Source organism: Tachypleus tridentatus, chromosome 7 (assembly GCF_004210375.1).
Source record: "Tachypleus tridentatus isolate NWPU-2018 chromosome 7, ASM421037v1, whole genome shotgun sequence".
NCBI classification, from domain to species: domain Eukaryota; kingdom Metazoa; phylum Arthropoda; class Merostomata; order Xiphosura; family Limulidae; genus Tachypleus; species Tachypleus tridentatus.
In genome coordinates, this window is record NC_134831.1 from 113,098,337 (window position 1) to 113,120,606 (window position 22,270).

Sequence of the window (22,270 nt, forward strand, 5' to 3'; positions counted from 1 at the left end):
ATTGGCCACTTCCTCACCACCTTTGAGAGCTATGGCGGTTACGTTTACACCAGACGCGCACAGGCGTACGCAGACAAATACCTGTGTGTCTTGCTGTATGCAATTTCTATTTGTAATATAAAGAACCACTTCTTTTCTATGTCGGTTTTCGCTAGTTTATATAAAAAAAAGATGCGCACGTACATAGATAAGTAATAATACCCAGGTACACAGCCTCAGGATCCACTTAGTATGTGTGTTTCTAGGCTATTTTCTCTTTGAGCTATAGAGGTCACACACAGACTAACAGACACGCCCTTTTATTATTATAGATTATTATATTCGCAAAGCCTGGTGGGCCCTGGACTCGTTTTCCCATTAGATAAAACGGCTCTGGCGACACCAGAAAATATTTCTCGCATTTCAACTTGGTGCATTATAAGAGTGACAGTCAGTTTTTCCAAACAAAACAGCAATAAGTCTATGGAATTACAACGTTAAAATCTGCGATTCGATTTTATGCGATAGATACAGTAGATAGTGTGCTCTAAAACAAAACAAAGAGTTTTCCCCCCTTCGCAGTTGCAGAATGTCCACGAACATACAACAATAGAAATCAGATTTCGATACCTTCGGTGAGCAGGTTAAAGTTAGCTCGTTGTGTAGCTTTGTGCATAATTACAAACAGATGATCAGTTCGTCAGCGTGGATGGTATCTCTGGTCAGTAGTTCAAAGTTAGGGACGGTGGCAGATAACCTCAGTATCCTTGTAAAAAACAAAACGAAACTAAGCGGCTAACATGCTAACAAGTTACTTGTTTCAAAACAATGTTTCTTTGTTATTGTTGTTCTCTTAATTTTTTGAAATTGTTGTCTTGTAGAAACATTTAACAATCACAAAATCAAAAGACGTGTTCCCGCTTTGCTAGAGTACTGAATATCTAGAGCCCGAATCATTAGAAAACAACACAGATACATACTGATAAAATTTGCATATTAAACCTTTCTTACACTTCTTGAGATTTTTCAAGTCGGGTCGTCTAATGAGTAGATTGTAACGTTAGGTAATAATAATAACAATATGGCTGAACATGTTTATTAAAGTAAGGAACGTTTTGTGTTGCAAGTCACATCCAACCGAAAATCGGCGGTTGCGATATAAAAAAAAAGCTTTACCCATTTTATCGTCTGTCGTTTATGAACTTTAACATATCATTGATTTTTATATTATCATACGTCTTGATATGTCTTCATTTCAAGCAGAACCTATCTTGATTGATCACCATTATTTCAGGCAATTTGTCTGAATATATTTCTCAGTTGTTTGAAAGGACACGGTAGTAACAGAGACAAGAAATACATTATCTACCAAGAAATCATGACCAACCTCGGTGTTTCACAAATTCACCGATAGGTTTCATTTTATTGGCTATGAACACGTTCTTTGTCCTTTTGACGTCTATAACTTGAGCAATGGAGACACATATTTCACTCAGTAAACATTTGTGCTTTTTTCCATTTCAATAAGCACATCAACATACGTGAACACGTTGATTAATTTTCCAAACCAAATGAGGAACAACCCCAACAGAACTCCAATACGTAAGGTACTTTTTACATAAAACACAATCTTTCAAGACATAGTACAACCCCAACAGAACACCAATACGTAACGTACTTTTTACATAAAACACAATCTTTCAAGACACAGTACAACCCCAACAGAACACCAATACGTAACGTAATTTTTACATAAAACACAATCTTTCAAGACATAGTACAACCCCAACAGAACACCAATACATAACGTACTTTTTACATAAAACACAACCTTTCAAGACACAGTACAACCCAAACAGAACACCAATACGTAACGTGCTTTTTACATAAAACACAATCTTTCAAGACACAGTACAACCCCAACAGAACGCCAATACGTAACGTACTTTTTACATAAAACACAACCTTTCAAGACACAGTACAACCCAAACAGAACACCAATACGTAACGTACTTTTTACATAAAACACAATCTTTCAAGACACAGTACAACCCCAACAGAACGCCAATACGTAACTTACTTTTACATAAAACACAACCTTTCAAGACACAGTACAACCCAAACAGAACACCAATACGTAACGTGCTTTTACATAAAACCTGATCTTTCAAGACACAGTACAACCCCAACAGAACGCCAATACGTAACGTACTTTTTACATAAAACACAACCCTTCAAGACACAGTACAACCCAAACAGAACACCAATACGTAACGTACTTTTTACATAAAACACAATATTTCACAACATAGAACAACTCCAACAGAACACCAATACGTAACGTACTTTTTACATAAAACACAATCTTTCAAGACACAGTACAACCCCAACAGAACACCAATACGTAACGTACTTTTTACATAAAACACAACCTTTCAAGACACAGTACAACCCAAACAGAACACCAATACGTAACGTACTTTTTACATAAAATACAATCTTTCAAGACATGGAACAACTCCAACAGAGCACCAATACGTAACGTACTTTTTACATAAAACACAATATTTCAAGACACAGTACAACCCCAACAGAACACCAATACGTAACGTACTTTTTACATAAAACACAATCTTTCAAGACACAGTACAACCCCAACAGAACACCAATACGTAACGTACTTTTTACATAAAACACAATATTTCAAGACACAGTACAACCCCAACAGAACACCAATACGTAACGTACTTTTTACATAAAACACAATATTTCAAGACACAGTACAACCCCAACAGAACACCAATACGTAACGTACTTTTTACATAAAACACAATCTTTCACGACATAGAACAACTCCAACAGAACACCAATACGTAACGTACTTTTTACATAAAACACAATATTTCAAGACTTAGAACAACTCCAATAGAACAGCTGAATGCAAAGTACTTTCTACATAATACTCGTAAAACTGTTTGGTAGTTTTCCAGTTTTTTGCCAGAAAATGAAATTGTTATATTAAACGAGTGAAATATTTGACATTTTCAGTAACAATGTGTTTGTGGAACGTGTCATAACGTAGGGTGTATTATAATACAGAGAAACACGTACAGTTACTTTTGTTATGAAATATGGAGGTAAATAAAACTTGTTACTGAAGGCTTTCTCACTCATTAAACTAAGACATTAATTAATGTAATACAACTATTTTGATAGAGCTTAAGTACACATTTTTGCCACGAACACAACATTTTTTACTAGAAACACACCTTACTGCACACGAAGTCAAGCAGACTTGGAAAAGCCAAAAATAACCTGGTGGTTAGTGCGTCGGATTGCGGATGAAAGATCCACATAAATAACCTGGTGGTTAGTGCGTCGGATTGCGGATGAAAGATCCACATAAATAACCTGGTGGTTAGTGCGTCGGATTGTGGATGAAAGATCCACAAAAATAACCTGGTGGTTAGTGCGTCGGATTACGGACGAAAGATCCACAAAAATAACCTGGTGGTTAGTGCGTCGGATTACGGACGAAAGATCCACAAAAATAACCTGGTGGTTAGTGCGTCGGATTACGGACGAAAGATCCACGATTCGAGACACATATCCTCCCTCCCTCCGATGGTGCTGTTGAACACATTTCGCACCTTCATTTGTGGTGCATAATAAAAGTGACAGCCAGTCTCGTTATTCAATTCAAGGAGATGGTCAAGATCCTTTTTGCAGTGGGTGTTTCTAATTAGTTGCTTTTCCTTATAGTCAGGACTTCAAGATTACGGATGGCTATACCTTATCAATAAGCATATTTAGCCTGGATTTTTAGCCTGTGTGTGTCTTAGGGCCATTCATACTTAAAATATCAATATTGTAAGAGGCTTTGTTTTGACTGTTGTTAAATACAAAGTTACACAATGAGCTATTTGTTGTCTATTCACCGCGAATATCAAAACCCAAATGCTTACGTAATAATCCGTCTGTCTTATCGCTGATCTATTGAGGGGAGCATTGGAAGTGAACAAACAACAACAATGAATTATTGGTATTAGTGGTATATTAAGAAACTAATCACCAAATCAACCAGAAATTTTGAAAAAAGGATTAAATCCTATAGATCTTTACCTATTACAGCAACGTGAAGGTAATCTAACCTATATTTCATTTTAAGCCTGACAGTGTCAAGTATTTTGCAAAATTTAGGCATGACAGTAACTGAAAGTCCTTAAAAAATAACACTTTGTGCGTGTTTCGAAAGACGTATTACTTTAAATAGAAGGTTTAGATGACAATAAGGTTGTTATGAAATCTTTTGTAATTTGATCCTACAAAAAGATTTAATGTTTTTAAAACCAACACCAACAAGAAAGCGGAAAAATAACAAATCTTGTGTCGGTGCTGATGAAACGAAACTACTTTTAACTTAACTTTCACTTCACAACATCATTACAATTAACGCGGACGTAAAAGTGAGAGGCTGGTAAGTATCAGTGTAAGTCCACTATTAGACGATTCATTTCTTCAGTGTGTCTTAAGGAATTTTCTTTAAACCAACATCCACCTACTGAAACCTGTCGCCCCAAAATCAGAAAAATAATACCGATTAAAGTCTAATGTTAGCTATAAAACTAAACGTTGCCACCCCACAACATCAACATCTAATCTTAGCGATAAATCTCAGACAACTCGAAACCTAGGTTGTTCTTTTTTATGACTTTCAGAACAGTTTCGAATCATTTTTTTAGTGTGTGGACAGTGATTTTATTTTTTAATTGTTTTAGTCATTAATTGTTGAAATATCATGACTTGTACCTTTATTATAGTAATAGAAAAATCATACAAAACAAAATATGCGAGTGTTTGAGGTAACAATTTACGCATCTACCAGATAATGTAATTGAAGATTACATTAATATCCGTTTAAAGGAGTGATTTGACAAATATCACAAGAAACTTTGATCAGGTAGTATACTTCTGGTTAAAATAGAAAACCTTTATCAATATAATTTATATTGTGAACCCAAAACACTTGTTAACAACATTATTGAATGAAATACTTTAAAAAATTATGTTGAGATCGTTAGCAGTATTATTAAATAAACCAGCCCAAAGAAATCATCATGTTGAGATTGTTAACAGTATTATTAAATAAAGCAGCCCAAAAATCATCATGTTGAGATTGTTAACAGTATTATTAAAGGTGTGTGTGTTTTCTTATAGCAAAGCGACATCGGGCTATCTGCTGAGTTCACCGAGGGGAATCGAACTCCTGGTTTTAGCGTTGTAAATCTGAAGACTTACCACTATTCCTCCGGGGGACACATGGTGAGTAACACTATACCTTGCTGTTTAACTTTGCAGAGGTAATTGCTACTTTGTTTCTCATAATTGAACTTAACATAGTTTTGTATCCTTTTCAAGGATACATCAGTTGGTATACTTTTGGAGACACAAAAGAATTTAAACTTTATTTTTACATTCGCTATTTTGTTCTACAAGAATGTATGTCGATTACTTTCTCATATTGTAAAATCAATATAGTTTTATTGTTTGTGTTAACTTTAATATTACATTTAGAATTAGATGACTGATGTTTAAACTAGCAACAATAAAGCGAAAGCTTGTGATATGAACATTTCAATGATATAAAAAAAATTCAGTAGACTAAATAAAGAAAACAATGAAGGACGTTGTGAGTTACATTCAAATGATGTTATCATCTTCAATTATATGTTTAAACGGAACCAAATGACCATGAATTATACATTTCAAACCAAATTCTAGACTACCAAACATCGGTTTCAGACTGTTATGTAAACCCTGTAATACATTAAATTAGTAAAACTATAATTCACTAAACACTACTTTGAAGTTGTTTTACAAACCATAAAAACATGAAATTATTCAAATAATTGTCTATTAAAAACCGATTTTTAGACTGTTGTAAAAACCTTAAAAACATTAAATCAGTGAAATCATAACGCACTAAACACCAATTTCAGACTGTTGTATGAAGTAAAAAACACGATATGATAAATGTTTATTACATACTAAACTAAGAACCTTTTAACCAAGGCCGCCAAATACATCTTGAGTGATTTCTTAAGTTTTACTCAACATCCTGAGGTTTGATTGTTCTGACTAATTACTCAAGGTTTAAGCAACATCCCGAGGTTAAATTTTCTGATTAATTTCTCAAGATTTAATCAACATTCCAAGGTTAAATTCTCTGACTAATTTCTCAAAGTTTAATTAACAATCTGAGGTTTAATTTTTCTGACTAATGTCTCAAATTTTAATTAAAAACCTGACGTATGTTTAATTTTTCTTGCTAATTTCTCAAGATTCAATTAACATTCTGAGGTTTAATTGTTTTGACTGTTGTCTCAAATTTGAATCAATGTGTTGAGATTTAACTATTCTGAGTATTTTCTTCAATTTTTATTCAATATCTTAGGGTTGAAGTTTTCTGATTACTGTTTCAAGTTTTGATCAATATCTTAGGGTTGAAGTTTTCTTATTACTGTTTCAAGTTTTGATCAATATCTTAGGGTTGAAGTTTTCTGATTAGTGTTTTAAGTTTTGATCAATATCTTAGGGTTGAAGTTTTCTTATTACTGTTTTAAGTTTTGATCAATATCTTGGGGTTGAAGTTTTCTGATTACTGTTTCAAGTTTTGATCAATATCTTGGGGTTGAAGTTTTCTGATTACTGTTTCAAGTTTTGATCAATATCTTAGGGTTGAAGTTTTCTTATTACTGTTTTAAGTTTTGATCAATAACTTGGGGTTGAGGTTTTCTGATTATTGTTTCAAGTTTTGATCAATATCTTAGGGTTTATATTTTCTGATTACTGTTTCAAGTTTTGATCAATATCTTGGGGTTTAATTTTTCTGATTACTATTTCAAGTTTTGATCAATATCTTAGGGTTGAAGTTTTCTTATTACTGTTTTAAGTTTTGATCAATATCTTAGGGTTTAATTTTTCTGATTACTGTTTCAAGTTTTGATCAATATCTTAGGGTTTAATTTTTCTGATTACTGTTTCAAGTTTTGATCAATATCTTAGGGTTGAAGTTTTCTGATTACTGTTTGAAGTTTTGATCAATATCTTAGGGTTGAAGTTTTCTTATTACTGTTTTAAGTTTTGATCAATATCTTAGGGTTGAAGTTTTCTGATTACTGTTTCAAGTTTTGATCAATATCTTAGGGTTGAAGTTTTCTTATTACTGTTTTAAGTTTTGATCAATATCTTGGGGTTGAAGTTTTCTGATTACTGTTTTAAGTTTTGATCAATATCTTAGGGTTGAAGTTTTCTGATTACTGTTTCAAGTTTTGATCAATATCTTAGGGTTTAATTTTTCTGATTACTGTTTCAAGTTTTGATCAATATCTTAGGGTTGAAGTTTTCTGATTACTGTTTCAAGTTTTGATCAATATCTTAGGGTTGAAGTTTTCTTATTACTGTTTCAAGTTTTGATCAATATCTTAGGGTTGAAGTTTTCTTATTACTGTTTCAAGTTTTGATCAATATCTTAGGGTTGAAGTTTTCTTATTACTGTTTCAAGTTTTGATCAATATCTTAGGGTTGAAGTTTTCTTATTACTGTTTCAAGTTTTGATCAATATCTTAGGGTTGAAGTTTTCTAATTACTGTTTCAAGTTTTGATCAATATCTTAAGGTTGAAGTTTTCTGATTACTGTTTCAAGTTTTGATCAATATCTTAGGGTTGAAGTTTTCTTATTACTGTTTCAAGTTTTGATCAATATCTTAGGGTTGAAGTTTTCTTATTACTGTTTCAAGTTTTGATCAATATCTTAGGGTTGAAGTTTTCTGATTACTGTTTCAAGTTTTGATCAATATCTTAGGGTTGAGGTTTCTTATTACTGTTTTAAGTTTTGATCAATATCTTAGGGTTGAAGTTTTCTGATTACTGTTTTAAGTTTTGATCAATATCTTAGGGTTGAAGTTTTCTTATTACTGTTTTAAGTTTTGATCAATATCTTAGGGTTTAATTTTTCTGATTACTGTTTCAAGTTTTGATCAATATCTTAGGGTTGAAGTTTTCTTATTACTGTTTCAAGTTTTGATCAATATCTTAGGGTTGAAGTTTTCTTATTACTGTTTCAAGTTTTGATCAATATCTTAGGGTTGAAGTTTTCTTATTACTGTTTCAAGTTTTGATCAATATCTTAGGGTTGAAGTTTTCTGATTACTGTTTCAAGTTTTGATCAATATCTTAGGGTTGAAGTTTTCTTATTACTGTTTCAAGTTTTGATCAATATCTTAGGGTTGAAGTTTTCTGATTACTGTTTCAAGTTTTGATCAATATCTTAGGGTTGAAGTTTTCTTATTACTGTTTCAAGTTTTGATCAATATCTTAGGGTTGAAGTTTTCTTATTACTGTTTTAAGTTTTGATCAATATCTTAGGGTTGAAGTTTTCTTATTACTGTTTTAAGTTTTGATCAATATCTTAGGGTTGAAGTTTTCTTATTACTGTTTTAAGTTTTGATCAATATCTTAGGGTTGAAGTTTTCTAATTACTGTTTCACGTTTTGATCAATATCTTAGGGTTGAAGTTTTCTAATTACTGTTTCAAGTTTTGATCAATATCTTAGGGTTGAAGTTTTCTGATTACTGTTTCAAGTTTTGATCAATATCTTGGGGTTGAAGTTTTCTTATTACTGTTTCAAGTTTTGATCAATATCTTGGGGTTGAAGTTTTCTTATTACTGTTTCACGTTTTGATCAATATCTTAGGGTTGAAGTTTTCTAATTACTGTTTCAAGTTTTGATCAATATCTTAGGGTTGAAGTTTTCTTATTACTGTTTCAAGTTTTGATCAATATCTTGGGGTTTAATTTTTCTTATTACTGTTTTAAGTTTTGATCAATATCTTAGGGTTGAAGTTTTCTGATTACTGTTTCAAGTTTTGATCAATATCTTAGGGTTGAAGTTTTCTTATTACTGTTTTAAGTTTTGATCAATATCTTAGGGTTGAAGTTTTCTCATTACTGTTTCAAGTTTTAATCAATGTACCGAAGCTTATTTGCGACAACACTGTCATATCTGAAATATTCCACATTCACATCTTTGCACGAATCTTTATAGGTGACGTCTCAACAATAATAAAACCCGTCCGAAACTTCTCCTTACTTATGTGACCAGAATTTATCGTTTAAAACGTGACCCAGAGGAACACATATAGGAATTATTCATGAGCGTCGCTTCCTTAATATATATTCTAGAAGTAACAAAATAGTAGTTTCTAATCTAAGGACGTTTTCAGCCGCTGATATGCGCGAGGCGATATGCTGTAGCTTATAAAAGATACAGTAGCAAAATAAATAAAAGAAAACACTTGTATCTGCACATTAATATACTTGTGTGTTTCTTTAGTGAATAGTTGTAGCTAGTAGGACGAGCGGATAGCATAGGAAACTTGCAAGTTCTTCGCTGGAAATACATTCTGTAAATAAAACTAGAAATCTTCAATTACGTATTATACAAGAAGAATTCCATAAGAATACTCCATCGTATGAAGAATAGTATTTATTTATCGAGTATGAATGGTACATGACACATATATACTGATCTTCGTCACTGTATTTGTCGAACCACAAATAATGATTCTTTTAATTATCTGTATTTTAGTCTGTACATATATATAACCATAAATTTTAAGTCATAAACAAAACACATTGAAATGAAACAAAATACGCTGCTTATTTTTTTTATGACTTACCAATTTATGGTTATAATGTAATCAGTCAGAGGTTGGGATTTGCTGTTTTTAACGCAGTCCTTCCTCATGATTTTGTTTATTCATTTGGCTTCATTTGGAATGAAAAGTAATACACTTTTATAAAGTTAAATAAGCAAACCCACAAAGAAGGACTTTGTTAAAAACAGCGAATCCAAACCTCTGACTAACCATATTAGTTATAACTTAAAAAAACAAGCCGAAACGAAAATAAATTCAACAAGAAACGCTGCACTAATTGGAAAGATATCAGGATACAAGCTGTAATATGGGATTATAAAATGTATCTCAAGTTTTGGAGGTGACTGCGGAAGTAGGACCCACATTGCGATAGGGATACACCTTTTATCAGTGTTAATCTCTATTCGCCAGTCTCACATGAGAAATAAAAGAGTAGCAATAGATATAGAAATATAAATTAGAAGAGAGAGATCTGGGTGCTCAAGCCCATCACGTCCCACATCTAAATTGCCTTTCACCGTCTGCAGACAGTTGTGAGAAGGTGACTGCACTTCCAAGTAAAGATGAAACGTAGAACAAATTCATTAATATAAAAATAAGGTCCTACCATTTGGGGGTAAGTAAGTTGAAAACTTACCTCTTGAAGTCAGCATTCCAGCCCCCAATATGGTAGAAAGGCACTTATTGAGAACACAGCAAACAAACTGTAACTTCCTGCACACACACACTCATAATTGTCGTTTTTCAGTACTTTACTGACCTGGCATGAGCAGATGACTGGGATGCTCGACTCGTAATCTGAGGGTCACGGGTTCGAATCCCCGTCACACCAAACATGCTCGCTCTTTCAGCCGTGGAAGTGTTATAATGTGACGGTCAATCCCAGTATTCGTTGATAAAAGAATAGCCCAAGCGTTGGCGGTGGGTAGTGATGAATAGTTGCCTTCCCTCTAATGTTACATTGCTAAATTAGAGACGGCTAATACAGGTATCCTTCGGGTAGCTTTGCGCGAAATTAAAAACAAACAAACAATTATTACTTTACTAGCTGGGGACATGGCACCCTTGGGATTTTTAAAATATTTTCACTGAAATGATGAATTCTTTATGGTGTTTAAGGCATTTCCATCTTTTAAACGAGAAAATGGTCCCTAATTTTGAACTGAAAGAAAGCAGTTAACGAGCAGCACTCACCGCCAGTTTGCAGCACGAAAGGTACAAGTATAATTTATGGGTCCAACTCCCCACTACCATTTCTGCACACCCCACTACCATTTCTGCTCACGTGTGTTTTATAGGTAGAAGCCAGTGATCCCAAAGAGTCAGCATTGCCGTGTATTTCGTTCTACCCACTGTCATGCCCCAAGTTCAATAACAACAAAAAACTCATCCTGGCTAACTAATAAACGAGTATTTGCTGTAAAACTATTATCAATGCTACCAGTTTGGCCACCAGTTTTGATTTCATTCATTTACCTCTCAAAATCAATCGTTTTTCAGCCGAACATTGTTTTTCACACCTAAGGTGTTTTTCGCTACATCGTCAAGTATTTCATCATCAACTGTCTCGGTGTGAACATGATTAATTTGGTAAACAGTGGTTCAGAAGCAAGTTTAGATTGTCTGAACCAAGTTATAAAAATCGTGCATTGGTGCGCACGTGGTGTTAAGGAAAGAGTAGATGTATATCAAACCTGATTTGAGTTCAGCACATTAGTTAGCGTTCACGTGTTGTCAACCTGAAGGTTCGTGGTTCGTTGAACGTTGACGCATAAACGCAAGCATCACCTTGGAGACGCGTGTTTGCTTTCACTATTTATTTAGAGGAAAAAAAAAAGCTCAAGAAGGAATGACGTTCACTAGCTGTCTTCCTTAGCTCAAGAAGGAATGACGTTCACTAGCTGTCTTCCTTTAAGCCCCTCAGCTTAAGTTTAGATGGCTCTTTGTGGAGCTCTCTGCAAACGTTCCGAAATAGTGTATTTCAAGCGATCTAGTCTTGTTGGTTACTTCAGAGGATATTTCATAACAACACTGAAATCGGTTTATTGTACAGGTGTCACATTGTCTTGTTGTTCTGTAACGAGTCCTTGTTGCACTGAAGACGACATACTATCAGATGAAGACTACACAATATCAGATCATCTCATGATCATAAGCTAACACTAAGTTACTTATGACAAAGAAGATCCACATATTAATCTTGTGACAAGACACAGTAAAACCTGATCCACCAGTGCAGTTTATCTCGCTAGTAAATTCTGTAACCAAATGTTAAAATAATTACATGAATCACGAACAAGATCCGCCTGGCCCTGATTCATAGATAGGATATCTATAGGCAATGCAGAAGTTAAACCTTATAGCCCTGAAGCACGAACAAAGTGTATGTTAGTTGTATAGCCTAGAGCTGTGAACATGATATGTGTAAGTTGTACATAACCTTGAGTCACGAACAAAGTGTATGTTCGTTGTATAGCCTTGAGCTATGAACATGATATGTGTATGTTGTACATAACCTTGAGTCACGAACAAAGTGTGTGTAAATAATTGTATATACCCCCAAGCTACGAACAAAGTATGTATGTACATTGTACGTATCCTTGATTCACGAACAAAGTGTGTATATAAGTTGAATGTATCCCCAAGCTACGAACAAGGCATTACGTAAGTTGTACATAACTTTGGGTCACGAACAAAGTGTGTATATAAGTTGAATGTATCCTCAAGCTACGAACAAGGCATTACGTAAGTTGTACATAACTTTGGGTCACGAACAAAGTGCGTATATAAGTTGAATGTATCCCCAAGCTACGAACAAGGCATTACGTAAGTTGTACATAACTTTGGGTCACGAACAAAGTGCGTATATAAGTTGAATGTACCCCCAAGCTACGAACAAGGCATTACGTAAGTTGTACATAACTTTGGGTCACGAACAAAGTGTGTATATAAGTTGTATGTATCCCCAAGCTACGAACAAGGCATTACGTAAGTTGTACATAACTTTGGGTCACGAACAAAGTGCGTATATAAGTTGTATGTATCCCCAAGCTACGAACAAGGCATTACGTAAGTTGTACATAACTTTGGGTCACGAACAAAGTGTGTATATAAGTTGAATGTATCCCCAAGCTACGAACAAGGCATTACGTAAGTTGTACATAACTTTGGGTCACGAACAAAGTGCGTATATAAGTTGTATGTATCCCCAAGCTACGAACAAGGCATTACGTAAGTTGTACATAACTTTGGGTCACGAACAAAGTGTGTATATAAGTTGTATGTATCCCCAAGCTACGAACAAGGCATTACGTAAGTTATACATAACTTTGGGTCACGAGAAAAGTGTGTATATAAGTTAAATGTATCCCCAAGCTACGAACAAGGCATTACGTAAGTTGTACATAACCTTGAGTCACGAACAAAGTGTGTATATAAGTTGTATGTATCCCCAAGCTACGAACAAGGCATTACGTAAGTTGTACATAACTTTGGGTCACGAACAAAGTGTGTATATAAGTTGAATGTATCCCCAAGCTACGAACAAGGCATTACGTAAGTTGTAGATAACTTTGGGTCACGAACAAAGTGCGTATATAAGTTGAATGTACCCCCAAGCTACGAACAAGGCGTTACGTAAGTTGTACATAACTTTGGGTCACGAAAAAAGTGTGTATATAAGTTGTATGTATCCCCAAGCTACGAACAAGGCATTACGTAAGTTATACATAACTTTGGGTCACGAACAAAGTGTGTATATAAGTTAAATGTATCCCCAAGCTACGAACAAGGCATTACGTAAGTTGTACATAACCTTGAGTCACGAACAAAGTGTGTATATAAGTTGTATGTATCCCCAAGCTACGAACAAGGCATTACGTAAGTTGTACATAACTTTGGGTCACGAACAAAGTGTGTATATAAGTTGAATGTACCCCCAAGCTACGAACAAGGCATTACGTAAGTTGTACATAACTTTGGGTCACGAACAAAGTGTGTATATAAGTTGAATGTACCCCCAAGCTACGAACAAGGCATTACGTAAATTGTCCATAACTTTGGGTCACGAACAAAGTGTGTATATAATTGTATGTATCCCTAATTCACGAACAAAGTATGCACGTAACCTTGAGTCATCAAAACGCGTGTAAGTTCTTTTGTATCTTTGAGGCATGGACAAGGTATGGATGCAACCTAGAGTTATGTACAAAGTGTGTATGTAAGTTGTATGTAACTCTGGGTGATGAACAAGATTCGTACGTACGTACGTTAGGCATAAGTAACGATATTACATAAGTAAAGTAATTCTACTTAATTTACCAGTGAGTTGTAATTACATATTATTACAGGATCTAATGATTTTATCTAATAAAATCATATCTTACCAGTCTGTCCTTCGGACATAATTCCACAAAATCTCTCTCCACCCAGTTCAAAGAAGTCAGCGTCACATTTGTCGTCGTATTCAACGTCGAACAGCTCCACCTGGAGGCGCAGCATGCATACCAGGCTAGAATTTTTAGCAATGATGTAATCACATATTTGGCGATTGTTGTAGTTCGATGGAAAATTGGGACTGGTAAGTTTAAACTGAGAGCTAGAGAAGTTCCCATCACAGCTAAGAGGCGGGCACTCTTGCTGGACAGCGGTCAGCAGAAAGCCGAGGCCAGATCCATATCCGTCTGAATGAAACTTCATTACTACTACTGGTTCCTGAAACTGGATGACACCTGGAGAAACAATTTATACCAAGTGAAAAATATAAAATAAAAAAAATTATTTTTACGAACGTTTATGGGTTCAAAATGACAACGTACATTACAGCGTCAAGTCTTTGCTTTTCTGAACTTGGGACAATGAACCACAAATTTACTTTTTAAAATTATCTATTTATAACTAGGTTGAGTGTGCCCGAATGTATATTCTAGGGTCTCTATGGCAAAATAGCGTTCCCCACTGTGGGTTCCTGGGTGCGTTATAAGAGTGGTGGTAAGCACCGACTATTACATTCGACTAGTTGCTCTCCTGCTAATCTATTGATTCTGCTAATCACGTACTCTAGACAAACAAACACAAACTGTTTATAATACGAGGATATGTATATGATTCAGTAAGGAGAAGGTCAAAGTACAAAATATCATATGGCGGAAATCTATCTATATAACTGTATCAGGCTCAGACCTTTCCATTAGAGTCCGAACAAATCCAATCACTAGAGCACTAGTGTGCTCATCTCGCACTTCCCCGCAAAGGATATCACAGGTAAGAATGTGCTCATCTCGCACTTCCCCTCGAAGGATATCACAGGTAAGAGTGTGCTCATCTCACACTTCCCCTCGAAGGATATCACAGGTAAGAATGTGCTCATCTCGCACTTCCCCTCGAAGGATATCACAGGTAAGAGTGTGCTCATCTCGCACTTCCCCTCGAAGGATATCACAGGTAAGAATGTGCTCATCTCACACTTCCCCTCGAAGGATATCACAGGTAAGAGTGTGCTCGCGAAGAATTATGTATAATAATTATTTCGTTTTCATGCATGAGAATGGGTAATAACAATCAGTTCTGTAATTGTTTACTCTCTGAAATAACAACATAGTCATTGTAAGAATCGTCTTATTTCAAATTAACGTTTTTTACTGCCGCTCATTAAGAATGTAATAACTGAACTACATTATAACATTAAAACTTTCGTGACTGAAAAACCATGCCTTAATCGTATACTAATATCCCGACATAAAAGTGTGATATTTCACACATTACACAGAGAATTTCTTAAAATACATTAATACATTTTGCTGTTCAAACTGAACATTGGTACGATACACGTGATAACTTCGTATGTAGCCTTCACATATTTATCATGGTATTAGCATCCAGTCAGTATTTTTATTTTATATTATTTAGATATTTTCCTTCGTAAAGATAAAAAGTAATCCTAGTTCGTAATTTTTACACAGGGTTCAATATTTAATGTTTATATCGATTGTATGTTTCACTATAAACATTTATTTTCAGGATAAAATGAAACGCAAATATTAGGTGGATGTATATAAAAAAGATTTTTCATGTAGATTAGATCGTTAGGGGCATTAAAAATGAAATAATTTACGAGAGTTTCATAACCAATTTTTATTTTCTCCTCAATTTGTAGGTAACATGAGAATCCTTCGAATCACAAAAACAATCGTCTGCTCCTTTTTAATGTAAAAATAAAATAATTTATTCATGTACAATGTTTATCGTCTCAAGATATTATGATATGAACATAAACTAAAAGAATATCGACAAATAAAGCCGCCATTTTACAATTTATTAAGACTTTTCAAAATATACTGCAAAAGTGAAAACAAAGGCCTAATTTTTCTGAATAACGGATATCAATTTTATGTTTTTCTATCGGTTTACTCTGTTCTTATATTATCTTCTTGATAAAAAACTCATATAAAAAGGTGTTCTTCATTAATCGAATTGCTGGACTGATATATGTGGTCCTGGACTTACAGTAATCCTTTATTAATACTTAAATATTACATTGTCAGTATTGCTTATTTTACGGTCAAAGAAAATTTTAACGCCACATCTCGTTGTGTGTTTCGCAATTTTATCGAATATATTTGTATGTTTGAATAATATACAAAAACATGATAAATACAAATTTATGTTGTCTCTACAAACATTTATCCTTTGAGTTTAAATGAACTTCGCATCTGATACAACTTTGGTTTTTAATTCAACATCAAATTTTATTGTCATCACCTTCAAAACAGCCACATCTTTGGTGAATGAACAAACATCAGGTTTTGTTGTTATCACCTTCAAACCCGCCACATCATTGGTGTTTGAATAAACATCAGGTTTTGTTGTTATCACCTTCAAATCCGCTACATCATTGGTATTTGAATGAACATCAGGTTTTGTTATCACCTTCAAACCCGCTACATCAATAGTGTTTAAATAAACATCATGTTTTATTGTCAGTTCCTCCAGACCAAATACATCTGCTAATTTTACAAATTTAACATCATGTTTTATTGTCAGTATCTTCACTAAAGTTTAATCTCTGGTAGCTATATTGCCAACATAGAAATCATTTGGAAGAATCCAAGTTGCTTGACTACGTTTTGTAACTGTTTCGAAAGATGAGATTTTTATTCTATTTTCTTGTCCTCTGATAACGAAAACGCTTTATTTTTATTTTTCCATCTACAATTTTAAGAACTACTCTTTGTACAAGTTCCATGTAACAACCAATAGAAACTTTACACGTAATGAGAGATTTAATAACAGCTTTATATGTCTATTAATCTTATAAACTCGGTATTTCTGGCATTTCTTGTACTTAGTTGAAAACACAAGCGCAGCATTTACCCCACTGGACCAAGTAGCTGACTAAGTCAGTAATCTCAAGAACTGACATGGCCAGGTGGGAAAGGCACTCGACTCGTAATTTGAAGGTTGCGGGCTCAAATTCCCCTCACACCAAACATGCTCGCTCGTTCAGCCGCGGGGGCGTCATAATGTTACGGTCAATCCCACTATTCGTTGGTAAAAGAGAAACCCAAGAGTTGGCGCTGGGGGGTGATGACTAGCTGCCTTCCCTCTAGTCTTACACTGCTAAATTAGGGACGGCTAACGCAGATAGCCCTCTTATAGCTTTGCGTGAAATTCAAAACAAACCAAACCAAATCAAACCAGTAATCTCAACATTTTACTCTAGCGTTTCCATACAGTTCAAACCATTCTCTACTCTAGTCATCTAGTCTCTACTCAAATTTCTAGTCATCACTTCTCTTGCACCGGGGTAATATGAGCTGTCATACGTCACGAACCTTACAGTATATGGACAGCTGTGCATATACAACGAACTTTACTGTATATGGACAGCTGTGCATGCACCACGAACTTTATTGTATATGGACTGAATACAAATATCTGAAAATTAATACTGATAATACCACGTATATTAATAGGCTTATTTTTTATTTTTTATTCATCATAGTATTTGAAATACAATTATTAATAAGAACCTCTGAGAGAATGTAGTATTTGTAACAATACATATCCGGCAAGGATATAAAACACATATAACTCTGAGATACTATTAATGTTGGTAAAACAACAAGGACAGAACATTATATGCAGTTTTGTAGGTAGCGCCCTCTAACTTTTTAATAGTTATTATTTTAAATATTAGTATAGTGTACAATGTGTATCTGGTTAGGTAATGCTTATTACAACCAACACTAAGTCAATCTATTTAAGTTTGCATTACACCATGTTTACATTGTAGTTACCAGTAAGCATGCATAAGCAATACTCAATCCACAGAAATGTATGACAAGCCACATGTTAAGAGAACACCTGCATTATCCGGACGCATTTCTCACGCGCTTATCAAGCAACGTCAAACTTCCTCTGGCCAAAAACAGAACAAACGTCTAAATTTGGAAACAACAACTTTGGTTAGAACGTTATAGTTGAGAGAGCCGAAATGTGGCAGTTTGACGTATAATTATATCCAACTTTAGTATCCGAAGGCAATATATTTGTTTGTTGTACACACATACACGTAACTAGAGATGGTTAACATTAACAAAAACAGTATGAAGAAGATAGATAAGTTCCGTTGTGAGAATACCACGTGTTTGGCCAATACGTAAGACTAAAATCAAGCCTTAGACCACTAGCCTTCATAAGTTCAGCTTAGTTTGGTTTGGTTTGTTTTGAATTTCGTGCAGAGCTGCGCGAGGGTTATCTGCGTTAGCCGTCCATAATTTAGCAGTGTAGGACTAGAGGGAAGGCAGCTATTCATCACCACCCACCACCAACTTTTGGGCTACTCTTTTACCAATAAATAGTGGGATTGATCGTCACATTAAACGCACCCACGGCTGAAAAGGCGAGCATGTTTGGTGTGACGAACAAGCGACCCTCGGATTAAGAATCGAGTGTTTTTACCACCTGATCATGCCGGGCTCTAAGCGCATTTTAGAGAAAAGCAAATCGATTACTGATGGATTTAATCATTATTATGGAGCTTACGTTCGTCTTTCTGAAACTTGAAAAACAACGCACTAGAGTTAGAAGGAAATAGAGTATTAACACTAACTTCTAGAATATGTGGTAGACTGTTAACTATTGGAAGTAAAACCTCGCTAATATGTAGTAGACTGTTAACTATTGGAAGTAAAACCTCGCTAATATGTAGTAGACTGTTAACTATTGGAAGTAAAACCTCGCTAATATGTAGTAGACTGTTAACTATTGGAAGTAAAACCTCGCTAATATGTAGTAGACTGTTAACTATTGGAAGTAAAACCTCGCTAAAATGTGGTAGACTGTTAACTGTTGGAAGTAAAACCTCGCTAATATGTGGTAGACTGTTAACTATTGGAAGTAAAACCTCGCTAATATGTGGTAGACTGTTAACTATTGGAAGTAAAACCTTGCTAATATGTGGTAGACTGTTAACTATTGGAAGTAAAACCTCGCTAATATGTGGTAGACTGTTAACTGTTGGAAGTAAAATCTCACTAAAGGCCAAACATTTTTGATGTTACTGAGAGAGTAGTTAAAGTTAAAAGTTAAAGTTATTGTTATTCCTACACATATAAAGGTTAATTAAAGATTAATATTTTGGGAATAATTATTGGTTGTTACAATATTATAGGCAATAATTACTGGTTTATACAATATTATAAACAATAATTACTGGTTTATACAGTAATGGCTGTTACAGTGTTAATGAAAAGGTTTTTGGCTGTTTGGAAATTACATAAGATATTTTTGGGTTTCTTCACTATTGTAAAGAAATAATTATATGAAGTTACACTTTATTGTTTAGGTCAAACATTAATTAATGTTTCCTTTACAGAAACATGCACAGCTGGCGTCAAGACTCGAGTTATAGAAATGTTTTCTGAATTATTGTAAAAAAAATGTTAATTTAACCTAGATATTTGGTTTAATTTTTTACACTGAAAATTAATGTGACGTGCAGGTCACTTCTAAGTCATAGGGACAGATGTGTGTTAATTTTGGAGAAATTGGGTTTATTTTGTTCTGTTGAAAACTTATATGACTTTCGTGGCACTTTAAAAAAGTTACAGTGCGTTAATCTCTGAAGATTACATTGGCTTGTTTTGGGACGTATTTGTTGCGTCCAAGTGACAACGTCAGTATTTGTTTATTTTGAAATTAGAACAATGAGAGAAGGAAGCAAGTTTTAGAGATGACTTACGTGTTACTCCAGCGGAAGGGACGTAACCACATAATTTCTCTTCATTCAGGATCACGTAGTCTTTATAGCAACCCTCACTGGCCTCGAGGTCTAGGACGTTGAACAAGAAAGTTACTGAACACGAATTAGAGGAGTTGCGGTGGACTGTGTAGTCACAGTTCAAGTTAGGCCCATAGTTGGCGGGGAAAGATGGACTTTTGATCACCGTAAGTTGGTTTTTCGTGACCACCTGGCATTGGGAAGCCAGAGGGTCGTTAACGTTCAGTGACAGGTTTCCTTGAGCAGCGGTTTGAACCTCTATAGTGTACATCGCCGTTGCGTTTTCTGCGTGAAAACTGACGTTCGAGCTAAGATCTGAATCGTCGAAAACTGGCGACAGTACCGGATCTGAGCAGTTGGTTTTACCGTCAGTCGTATCCAGTTCCTCAGTGGCGTTAATGTGGTACAAATAACCGTCGCACCACGTAAGGGAAAGAACCACGGACCACAAAACTTGCCTAAACATGACGATCAGCTTATTATCTGATTATCAGCTTCACGAGCTCTCCAAGGTGCTCTTTTCTGCGAGGCTTAGGTTGTGTCAAACTCCGTCAACAGTTATCGATTAAACTGGCAAGTAAGTGAGAGTCTAGCCAACTATTGGAGTTTCCTGCGCCAACAGTATTTCTGCTAAACCAAAAACACGTAATCGCTTTTAGTAATGTTAGGGCGCTTTGTTACGATTTGTTTCTAGTCTCATTGGTGTGAAATCACTCTCAGTGTGAACTTAGCTTCTTAGTGTGCACACACCGAAAATTTGAACTTATATTGCTATTATTGTAACGTATTATAATTTATTTCGGACGAGTCTTCGATTTATTATGTTGCACACGTTACGTGTTACGATTTCATGTTGCCGGAAATTTTAATTCAGGAACATGAAAGTTAATTGGATTTCGATATGAATCAAATTTATTATGTTTCTCAACAAGACTGATGTACACATTTTTACACATTTTCACACATTTTTACACATTTTTACACACTTTTACACAGTTTTACACATTTTTACACATTTTTACACAGTTTTACACATTTTTACACATTTGTACACAGTTTTACACAGTTTTACACACTTTTACACAGTTTTACACATTTTTACACAATTTTACACAATTTTCTTTTTCAGCACAAATATGTTTTAATAAACAAAAAAACAATACAATTTATAATAAAAATTTTTACAACTAGTTAATACAAATAATTATTTATATACAAAAATGTTGCACACCCACAAACAATATTTAGTCTTCTGTCTGATCTGGAACTGAATATTTTATCAACCGTTCAGGCCCACAAAGTGCAAATTACTTTTGTGTTCACACACATGTAGACTTAACGGAAATGCTAGCTAGCTCTATTCTCGTTTGGCCTAACGCGGTTTACAAGCCTACTTTTCACAAGGGAAAATAGGTGTATAATGTTCTCGTAGAAATACTAACGTCTGAAGTTAATTCTCTAAAGCTGAACGGTTCGTGATGTTCGAAATATACAAACATTCCTGGTCGAATTCTGTAGTTCTCCGATTAACAAACGTCAATCACAATTACAGCTTCCAAGGCTTATATGGTCAAGTGGTTAGGACGCTTAACTAGTAATCTGAGGGTCCCTGGTTCGAATCCCAGTCACTTCAAACATGCTCACTCTTTCAGCCGTGAGAGCATCATAATGTGACGGTCAATCCCACTGTTAGTTGGTAAAAGAGTAGCCCAAGAGTTGGCGGTGGATCGCCCCTAATTTATCAGTGAAAGACTAGAGGAAAGGCAGCTAGTCATCACAGCCAACTCTTGGGCTACTCTTAGACCAGCTAATAGTGGGATTCACCGTCATGTTATAACGTCCCCACACGTGAAAGAGCGAGTATGTTTGCTGTAACGGGGATTTGAACCCGGGACCCTCGGATGACGAGACGAGTGCCTTAACCACCTGGCCATGACAATAGGTTGTTGTGACCCAGATACATAGCTTTCGAATATTTCAATGTGTAACACTAAAGCCAGTTTTTCTTTTTCTATAGTTGAATAATTAAACCTTTCAGTAAATAACAAACGATGTGTTCATTACCTCTGTCGTCTGATTGTAATAAAATCGCACCAGCACCATGATCGCAGGCATCAACAGGTATAATACATTGTACTGGTATAATCTATCAGGAACATTACATTGTACTGGTATAATTCATCAGGAATAACAAAAGCAGAGATTTTGCTGTGCCAGTTAGAGAAACAGCACAGTATCTCTTCACCAGGTTACATTCTGTGATATATCTGGCATTTCTAACTTTATCAG

At 34.9% G+C, this 22,270-nt stretch overlaps 1 protein-coding gene across 1 annotated transcript in view; it reads right to left on the bottom strand.

Annotated features, from left to right (window-relative positions):
• The window catches only part of LOC143256420 (embryonic protein UVS.2-like), a 35,334-nt gene extending 14,771 nt beyond the window's left edge, over nucleotides 1–20,563 (bottom strand). Inside the window, exons 1-2 of the mRNA XM_076513637.1 lie at nucleotides 19,943–20,563; nucleotides 14,085–14,429 (exon numbers count right to left, since the gene is read on the bottom strand). Coding sequence (XP_076369752.1) covers nucleotides 14,085–14,429; nucleotides 19,943–20,447 — 850 coding nt within the window. The 5' untranslated portion in view covers nucleotides 20,448–20,563. The remainder of the gene's footprint in view (nucleotides 1–14,084; nucleotides 14,430–19,942) is intronic.
• Between the last annotated feature and the right edge of the window lie 1,707 nt (nucleotides 20,564–22,270).